General features: G+C 41.1%; 1 protein-coding gene across 2 annotated transcripts in view; it reads right to left on the bottom strand.

The window, feature by feature from the left end:
- Nucleotides 1–3523: 3523 nt before the first annotated feature.
- rabgap1 (RAB GTPase activating protein 1) overlaps nt 3524–10284 on the bottom strand; it is a 78585-nt gene continuing 71824 nt past the window's right edge. For both annotated transcript variants that reach the window (XM_005729275.1, XM_005729276.1), the window contains 3 exons: nt 9720–9791; nt 6829–7029; nt 3524–6222 (listed from right to left, as the gene is read on the bottom strand). In XM_005729275.1, the coding sequence (XP_005729332.1) occupies nt 6100–6222; nt 6829–7029; nt 9720–9791 (396 nt within the window). In that variant the 3' untranslated portion in view covers nt 3524–6099. The remainder of the gene's footprint in view (nt 6223–6828; nt 7030–9719; nt 9792–10284) is intronic.

Genomic DNA, 10284 nt, shown 5'->3' with positions numbered 1-10284 from the left:
AGAAGGAAAAAGAGAAAAGGGGGGGGGGGGGGGGGGGGGAGTCAAAATAGCTGCAGAGAGATTAAAAATAAAACCACAGACAACTAGCATCTTGGATCAAACAGCTAAATCCTTTATGTATAAATGTTTTTCAAGAGCCTTATTAGCCAATATATATACCAACTAGGGGTGCAATGATGCACAAAATTCACGGTTCGGTTCGATACTTTGGTGTCACGGTTCGATATTTTTTCGATACAAAAAATGTTCATGCCTTTTTAATTTATCATTTATTAAAATTATAAATATATATTTTAACCCAAAAGTACAGTTTTTAAATTTAATGTTGCTGAAACAACAAAATAAAAAAAATAAATCACTCATCTTTGGAAAAGAGAGTTTATTACAGAGAAATGGCTCTCAGGAGAATCATGTGGCTGTCTAAATGACTCGGGTAAAGTTTGTAGCATGCGTGCTTGTTGTTTTTGTCTGCTTCCACTTGTCTTTGCACTAGGATGTCGGAGTAAATGTGCAGTCATATTCGTTGTGTTCCCACTAGTGCTGTCAGCGTTAATCTTGTTAAAATGACATTAACGCCATAACACGGCAAATCTCTGTTAACGAGTTACCGCAGATCGCCCCGTGCGTGGGGCTGGACGGTGTCAACACGTTAACGAGCTAACTGCGCTAACACACTAGCTCCCACCAATGTAATTGAGCATTGCGTGGCACATCCGACATACTGTTTTTCTTTTGTCCATGACGCGCTTACCATCAGGGTCATGCTTCACATGAAAACCAAGATAGTTCCGAACACCAGATCTGAATGAGGGTGGGGGAGGCTCAATTTCAGGTAGCGTTGAGGCAGTAGCCATGTTGCAATGAGCTTAGCTTCTGTCTTGCTAGCTTGCGCTGCGCTCAGTGGATCTGCGCTCGACAGTGCAGCCTAGGCGGAGTAGTCGAACGCAGATCCACTGAGCGCTCAACACAGACAGCATCGTCAGAAGGAAAGTTGATAAAATAAATTAAAACTTTTGTATTGTTCGATACATATGCGTACCGAACCAAAAGCACTGTATCGAACGGTTCAATATCGATACGAATATCATTGCACCCCTAATACCAACTACTTATTTTACTTATGATGTAGCCTGCTTTCCAGCTAGCTAACATGACTGAAGAGCTTGATTTTATTTGATAAAGTATTTAAATTATTAATACACCCAGTGATTAAACTGGGATATCAGAGGTAGGGAAACCCTAAGATTGGGAGTAGCAATGCAGTGTGAGGATAATAATCACTTAGAAATCCATCTATCCACTTATCCTTTTCAGGGTCATGGGGGGCGCTGGAGCCTATCCCTGCTGTCTTAGGGCAAGAGGCAGGATACAACCTGGACAGGTCGTCAGTCTGTCGAAGGGCTAATCACTTAGAAATGATTCAGTTAATAATTCCAGCAAATTTTCTTTGCTTACAGGCTGTGATCACGTGTCCTGTGCTACTAATATTCAATGCTATTTGTGGATCTAACGACCTGAATTCAACAAGATATAAGCAGATGAGCCATACGGCTTATTTCCCATAGCACACAAGGTACAGTTCAGCGAGTGAATCCAATATGAATTTAAACTGTAAAGAGTCAGACATTTTCACATATTTATTAAATTAAAATTCTGAAAGTCTAAAAGTTCTTGCAGATCTCCAGATATGCTACTCTGCAGAAACAGCTTTCATCAAAGCAGTAGTTGACAGTAGATTCCTGTATAGGAATTCCTGTAGGGATCTACTGTGGCGGAATATTTTTTATTACATACTAAATTTGCAGCATTTACTGCTGTTGAATTTATGAATTCTGTTTTCTAACAGGCTCCAGAGGCTCTAGAGTGAAGTCGGGGTGGAACACTTTTCCACCTTCACCCTACCACTTATCCCTTTGACATCTGAAGCTAAGTCATATGAATATTTAGTCTCAGAGATAAACTTATCAAAAGAAGCCAAGTTCAGTCTTGTTTGTGAGTTCACAATATCAGGTGCCAGGAAGTTTATGAGGTTGTAAAAATACTGTCACACTGCCCCTCTTAGGCATATTCTCTGACAGACACACAGAGTTCCATCCCTGATTCATACATCAACAACCGTTAAAGTCCAAGACAGCACCCATCAGCAGTCCCTGTGACATTCTATTTTCGTGCTTGGTGCCATTTGTTTACAGTCTTATACGCAGGCTAGAAAAAGGAGGGGGATAAAGTGTGAAGCAGATTGCATAATGCTGGCGTTTGTTACCTCCAGCAGCTCCGGTATGCTACCGGCTTTCCAAGTTTTCATGCCTGCTTCTTTGCAATCTGCAGCTGCAGAGCCAAACTCCCCACTGCCGTCGTCACTAAAGGTGTAAATTTATCGCCTAGATCTAAGTTATAAACACTCCAAATGATATATGTGAGACCTCCAGTTCAACTAGTGCACATTGCACATATCATACACTGAGGCGAAGGCAGAAAATAGCTCATCCCTGACACAGATAACAATGCACCCATCATTTTGAGGCACGTTCTCTGAGGGAGAAGATGAGCGATAGAACCGGCGCCAAAGTGCGTACAAGCTACGAAGAGCTTTCCATGCATCTCGAGGGAAAAGGCTTGTTTAAGTGTCTGACAGATAGGCTGTTTTCACAAGACATAATTAGCTAGCAGAAACAGGTTTATTTTCATCTTTAAAACTCTCAGAACCTCCCAAGAGGACACAAAGAGAAGTCTCATTATATCAACATCATGGGCCTCTTTTATCTCTTTCTCAATTCCAACTGGAGACACTGAAGAGGATATTGACATGTAAGGCTTTTTTTGTGTTATTTTATAGATACGGCCTTCAAACTCAAGCGATATAAGAGTTAAAGGAGCAAAATACTAATAAGTTTTAGGTTTTAAGCTTTAATTCATTTTGTGGCTTCTCAATACTTTAATAGCTTTAAAAGTAACAGTGATTCCTTTCTCGTTGAAATTGGTGGAAGGAAGATATTGATGGGAGTGAGCAAGGTCACACACACTCAGAGGGTAAGGTGATGCTTTTACCTATCAAAGTTCACAGTTACCTAAAACAGAGAAGCAGCAGTTTCTCTCACTGGACTTCAAGTTGAGCAACAACACTTTTGCTTAACGATTATAATGGCTTACTTTAATGACTATCTTCTATCATCTTACTGTTTTGACTCCTCTTACTGTGCAAACATAATTAATCTGTAGCATCGTCATGATCACAGGGCGGTCTGCTCCCTTCTGTTTTTCTTTCCATCCCCGTTTCATCTTATTCCTCCAAAAACATAATCATAAAAGGTCCCAGTATGCAAAATACTGAATGTAACAACCAGGATGAAGTTTTTTCACATCATAAACAGTTGGCATTTCAAACCACAATATCATATTGAGACTTTATCACTTTAGCCCTGTGCTCCTGTAAAGTTCCTTTTAACCTTTATTCTATTTTATATTGTTTGTCTTTTTTTTAATAAATAAAGCTGCAAAATAACGGAAAGACACGCAGATATTCTTCTGTTGATATCTTTATATTGAAATTCATGAAGTATACACAGTGCATTCTACACTATTACAATTTGCACACGTTGATAATGTTTTTGTCGTTGGATGATAAAGCTACGTTTTGGCATTTAATTAACCAAACAGCAGTCTGACTGAAAAGCTTAGAGCCAAAAAAAAGAGCCCCAAATAAACAAACGAACATTAAAACACTGTTGTGAATCAAACTGTAGCACGGCAGCAGGTGGGTGGGTACAAGTAGGCATCATTAGTTATAGTTACAGAGTAGAAAATCATAAACAAAAACTCAATATTTAGGTTTTTTGTTTTTTTTAATGTTTCTTATTTACAACCCAGTGCCTTTAGAGGGATGGCCCTTAGTTTCTTTCAACTTCATGCGGACTCCTCCTCTGACATCACTAGAATACAAGCCAATCAGATTACACCTTTCATATCAGAATTTATACAATTTACAGTAAGTTTGAAAAATTGCGCTTTTTCTCATTTTTTTTCAGTCTTGCAGTAAATTATGAATAGAAACTAGAATATTGATGAGCTCCCTTTTGAGTTGGCTAAATATGAAAACACACAAGCACTTTTTTACATCAACCCCCACAGACGGATTATCCTGATCCACACTCCTGAGCTGCTCACAGGTGTCTTCACATGTGTGGCCTTTCTGTCCCTGCGTTCGCAGGAGTGTCGGTCGCCACCTTAATGTTTAAGTCTCCTCAGCACTGTGATCTGATTGAGCACGTCGAATGCTCCGAGGCACGGATTCATCGATCTGTTGGGGGGTGGGGTTAGCGGGGCTTTTGCTCTGCGTTGGAAGCCAGTAAAGCAATCTAATCCCTCGATGCTACCTCTGACTGGATACTGGACTTAATAGCATAGAGACACACAACAACGCAAACTTTAACTTGTTGCATCATCAAACACCCAGGTCTTGTGATGTCATGCGTTATCTGGTTATTCTCCGCTCTCGTCTGTGTCCTTCATGCTGGTGTTTTGGACTGACCTCTCGTTGACAGAGCACGGTTTTGCTGCTAACTGCATATCTTCTTTCAGATCTCATGTTATTATAACCTTCTGTGCAGGTGGACATGAGGGACTACTTTTAACTAGCTTTTTTAAAAAATATATATATTTACACACACATGTGTGTCTGCATTTTAGTTCAGTGTTTTTTAACAACCAAAAGTGTGACTGAAATGTGCCTGGCGTGCTGCACAACCAAGGATTAAATGGGACCTTGGTCAAAAGGTCAAAGATTGCAGTGCAGCTGGAGGCGTGGGTAGAGGAAGGCGGGGCTTAAAGGTGGGCTTCAGTGCAGTAGGAAATCAAACTTTCTGTCTGTGTGTGTTTTCCGATTCAGACTTCCTCTAAGCAGTGCATAAGCTTTCTGGCAAACGATGCATCGCTGTGTGTTTCAGCTATCCTCGCACTCTCACAGTACGCTTGTGCAGCACACACAGAGGTTTGCGTGGTTTTGAGCTTTTCTTTGCGCCAAGTGACCCAAACCAAACAAACCCTGCGTGTGAAATTTGACACGAGGAAAGGTTAAGCTGTCGGTTAACATTACAGCAGCTTTTATCATAAATTACATAATTATACCAACCACTTTTTACCAACCTTCAGATCAAGGCTTTGTCATCAAACCTCTTGTTAGCATCGTTCATATACACGCTTGAACATTGAAGCAGACTAGACAAACAGCTTGCATGCAGGCGTACATTCACAACCTTAGTGCTTTTTCTTTCCCTAGGGCTTACGCACACTTTCCAGCTCTTTCTTTTGAACACACACAGTTTTGCACATTATTTTAGTCAAATATCTATCCACTCAAACATCACCTCACAGTCGAAAACAAAGCAAATTAACATGCGCTCTTACATTCACACATACGTTTCCCCTTTACGCAAGCATATTTGACAAGGTACGAGAAAAAAGCAAAACAAAACAGACAACAACAAAAGGTATTGTTCAACGTAAATTAGAAAATGCTCCGTTTCAAAAAGGCATCTATTAGCTCTCGTACCTAAAACAAAACATTTACAGGGACTGGTAGTTTTGTGCCAGTAGTTTAGAAGGGAAGTGCACACAGAGCGGCAAGGAAGGACGGAGTGTTTTCTTCTCTATCCCGTAAGGACAAAGACATTTCAGGTGTCCTTACCTTCCTTCTGTGGGTCTTTAATATCAGCAGTACAAAGACAGAAATAATTATGCTGTTTTTTTGTTATTTTCATTTTTAAACACTTGTCTTTATGTGACTGCTGGAAGCACACTGTCTCAGAGAGTGGTACTGCTGTAATTCATTCATCTCATGTTTGCAACCCCTTCTCATCAGTTGGCTGCAGTCGTTCGGGATTTGTGCTGGGCAGATTAGATCAGGAATGAGGGAAACACGACGATATTGTTGTTAGGAGGAACACAGCCTGTAGCAAAGTGATCCTGGGATTTAACGGCTAATGTTCATGTCAAAGTTATGGCCTGGTGGGTTACGTTAGAGGTCCGGAGGTTTCGGCGTGATGAGTTGCGCCGATCTCCAGACATAATCCGGTCGAAACTGGGTGGATAGGGAATGTTAGGTTAGGTGGTCTCCTTGCCCTGGGTCCCAGTGACGGTTTTGATGGAGCTGAGTGTGCGGTTGAACCAGGTCTTCTTGGCGGCCTGCACCTCATTGAGAGCCAGACCCAGGTGGTGCTCCAGATCCTGGATGAAAGAGAGCAAGAAATTACAGCCCAAACAGGCAATATATCTTATTTACTGATTTTACTTTGCAGCTTTGAGTGCAACACAAAATCCTCAACTTTCCTCATCATCACTCCAAGTAATCTCCACACAGAGCGCTTTGTTGCAGTCACTTTAATGCATTTTTTCCCCTTAAGCCTCTATTTAGAAACTAGGCCTCAATTTTTTCACTCTGCTCACACGGGTTTTAAAAAAAACACTTAACACAGCAATGTTTAAAAGCTCCCCGCTATAATAACAATGCTTCTTTTCTGATTCCATTACATGCTAACGTTGATTCAGAGCCTGTGATCACAGCACTGTCCTCAATTAGTAAATTAAATCGAGCTGTCGCATAAAGCTGCAGGTTTCTTCAACTCTATCTTCTTAAAAGAAAATGTTCTGCTTTCATTTGTTGGGCCTGTGCTGCAGGTTACTGTTCGGGGGTGATAAAGTAATTAGAGCAGAAATGTGGCCTCCTTTTTTTCTCCTTTCAACACGGATGTTTTACAATGTTTTACTTTCAACTTTAAGAAACATCCCATGTCAGAATAATGAATGACTCACACTCTGACCTCTGGACCCTACCTGGATTTTGCACTCGGCCTCCACCAGCTGCAGTTTGGTCTGAGCTAGTTCCAGCTCCATCTCCCTCAGCTGGTTTTTCAGAGCCTCCTTCTCTTCATCGGTCTCCTCGGCTCCCCCGGCAGATGCTGTGGTCACAGCGGCCCGTACCCGTCCCTCCTTGTTGAAAAGACTGCTGCATTTCTCGCAGCCTTCAACTTTCGCCTACATATGAGGGGGAGGAAGAAACAAACAGAAGAGGTAAGAGGACACTTTAAGCCTGAGCAAGGTTAGAGAAGAAAGAGAGACGGAGTGAGAAAAGGAAAACTTAAAATGGAACAGGAGAATGCCCCAAATGTTTTTCCCCTCACCAAACAACTGTTGTCTCAATTGAATGCAGATATTTATAGCTACCCAGCTGTCTTCTCGCTGTAAAGTTTTCATAATGATCACCACTTAGGCTGCGTCCAAAAACCCCCATAGACTCATGTGTTAAAACAGATTTATAGCCTGGTGCTAAAAACAAAACAAAAAGAAAGATTTCTCTCTCACTGTTCTCATTTCTAAATAACTCATCAGGCCTGGAAGTCTGCTTCACCTTAAAGTCTGCTTCACCTCAGTGAATGGAACATCTCACCTGTGTAAAGTGTTGATGTCTACTGTAATTATCTGAGAAAATACATGCTGTGCTGTGTCACTGATTGTGATGTTCAGCCAGTCAAAAAGTGTGTGTATTAGTTTGTTACTTAGGATCGAATTGTTAGCCTAGGTTGACAGTGTGAGCTGATAACTCCACCTTCTCCTAAATCCAAAAAAAACAAACAAAAAAAGATGCTGACAGGTATGAAATTAAAGTCACCGCAAGAATCATAGTGTCAAAGTTCGAAGGGTTTTTGTCCGTTTTTGACCCATAAAGCATGAAAGTGACCTTGAAGACTTTGTTGAATATGATCCTAATTTTAATGGATTGTTAACATGACCTCGCTCTACACCCCTACAGAGTTTTATCAGAATTCATTCAAAACTCTTTGAGCTATTTGTTAAATCCCATGTTTTTGCAGAAGGCATATGAAGTCTGTTTGAGCAGATGAGGTAAGTAAAAGTATTATTTACTTTCAGTTGCTCTTTCTAAGTTTGGCTCAGGATAACCAGACTAGTAGGGCGACTCCTCTGAGATTATTCTAGACAGATCAGTGCCTGAGTTGGCACCAACATGTAGGACTGTCGACAGGACTTTACATTCAGGGTTGCTTGCCACAGTAACAACAGCCGACTGAGGCAGCCGGTGGAGACGCTTCCTAAAAATGAATATTTTATGAGAATATTTAATTTGGATTAAATGTGGCCAGTTTTAAGCTGAATAGTAATTATATGTAAAGCTTCCAGTCTCATTGTTGCAGAAGTGGCCTTAATGAAGCAGCAGAGTGCTTGAGCTGCAATTGGTGCTCTTGTCACTTCAAATTCAGTTTTAGTGAGTCGCTGTCAGTGTGCTTATTTAAATATCTTTAAAAAAAATGCATCTGTGAGCAGCTACAGCAGCTGCTGACAGTTAGGAGAATTTCTGCACCATTAGTAGTATAGAAAAAAACTGCACACAGGCAGAGAGGTCCTGCTGCAACCTTTACATGACTTGACCTTGGTGCACTAAACATTTTGTGAGCTTCCTGCCAAAACTGCCCTTTTCTTACATCGCCTACTGTTTGAACTAATACTTCACGGGCCACAGGTAAAACTGCCATGGCCTCCTCGGTCATGCTCCTCACTCTTCCCCCCAAAAGATCTGATTTTAAACATTACATTTAACTACAGGTTTTACTTTAACCTGTAGGTTCAGTCAAACTTTCTTGTTCATGTAATCTTTGACTCAAAGCTTTCCAGACAGAGCTAAGAACCACTCTCTAGACAGCCAGTTATCTCTAGACTAAGTAGGCCCTCTGTGCTGGGATGCCAGAGCAACAAGAGTTGATGCTCATTTTTAATATATGGTCAAAAAGGCTCATTGGCTTCTTTTGCATGTATTGGGGGATGGGGGTTCATGTCATAGATTTTACGGTAAATGATCCGTCCATCGGCCTCTCAATGCGGTGAAGTCGTCCCGTATCCTTAGCAGAAAACAGCTCCTCAGCATGTTTCCACCTCCATGCTTGACTATGCAGAGGGTGTTCTTTGGGTCTGAGTCAGCATTTCTTGGCCTGTACATGTGTCTTCCTGAGCACGGGGACCTTGTGGGTGCTGAAAAACTTCACACCATTACTGCATGGTGTGCTACCAGTGGAGGTGCCTCTTGGCGACTGTGCTCCTAACTGCCTTCAGATCATTAGCAAGCTCCTTCCATGTACTTTTGGGCTGCTCCAAGACTTTTCTCATGATCTTCCTCCTCCCATGAGCCAAAATCTTGCATTGACCTCTACATCTATAACAACTGGTTATTTTATATTTCACAACACCAACTTCTTGGTGATGGTCTTGAAGTCCATTCAGCCAATTTTGCCCCTGATGTCTTTTGATAGCTCTTTGGTCTTGCACATGGAGGTGGAGAGGTTGCAATGGAAGAAACTGATTCTATTGACAGGTATATGCTTAACAACATAAGTTCAGATCAGGAGTATCTACAATTGATTGATAATCTGTGGGATCTAGAATTGTGGCTGGGTTGTAGGGGATCAAATACTTATTTCACTCACTGAAGAGCAAATCAATGTATATGAGGCTGTGTCTCAGATGTTAAAACAGGTTATCTGTTCATCAGAAGTGTCTTTAAGCAATGAACTGAATCCTGCTGACAGAGGAGCACCTTACATGGCAGCTCATGGAGTAATGAGAGGTAAAAATTGTAATACACTTTGTAAACTCATAAAGTGACAAAGTTAATCCTGGCGTCATGGTTACGTCATTTGGGTTGGTGTAAAACTCACCCTGATTTTCTCGAGTTCTCCTCGCGTAGCCGTCTGTTGTTTCTCTAGTCGTTCGCTCAGCTGGGAGCAGATCTGCAGAAAACAAAAACAGCTTGGTTTGTTCACCCACTTTTAGACAGAGCTCGTCAATTAAACCAGAGGAACGCTTTTCAATTAAAATGAATACTCAATACCAATAATCTGTACTTCAAGTCAAGCTTTTTCCGGTCTCTGGTGCTTCAACACAGCTCCAACAAGCCACAAAAAGCCTGCTTAGTTTTTCGGCCAACAACAATCAAAGATTCAAATTCAAATTCAAATTTTATTTGTCACACACACACAACCATACACAGTATGACATGGGGGTGAAATGCTTGTAGCTGTACAATGCCCGACCATTAATTTACCTAAGCACCCAGCCACTGGGCTGTTTTAAAACAAAAACCTAATAGTAAAACAAAGTATACACAGGAAAACAGGAGGGAAAAAAACTCCCTTTCAGAAAAAGTTTGATGAATATTTATGAATGAAAACTGTTCATCCCCATAATATGGTAAAAACACAATACAGACAGAGTAATAAGAAT

This window comes from Pundamilia nyererei, unplaced genomic scaffold (genome assembly GCF_000239375.1).
Source record: "Pundamilia nyererei isolate P.nyererei 1_Seehausen unplaced genomic scaffold, PunNye1.0 scaffold00032, whole genome shotgun sequence".
NCBI lineage: Eukaryota > Metazoa > Chordata > Actinopteri > Cichliformes > Cichlidae > Pundamilia > Pundamilia nyererei.
Note: the sequence above shows the minus strand (reverse complement) of the source record. Positions and strands in the feature narration are given on the sequence as shown.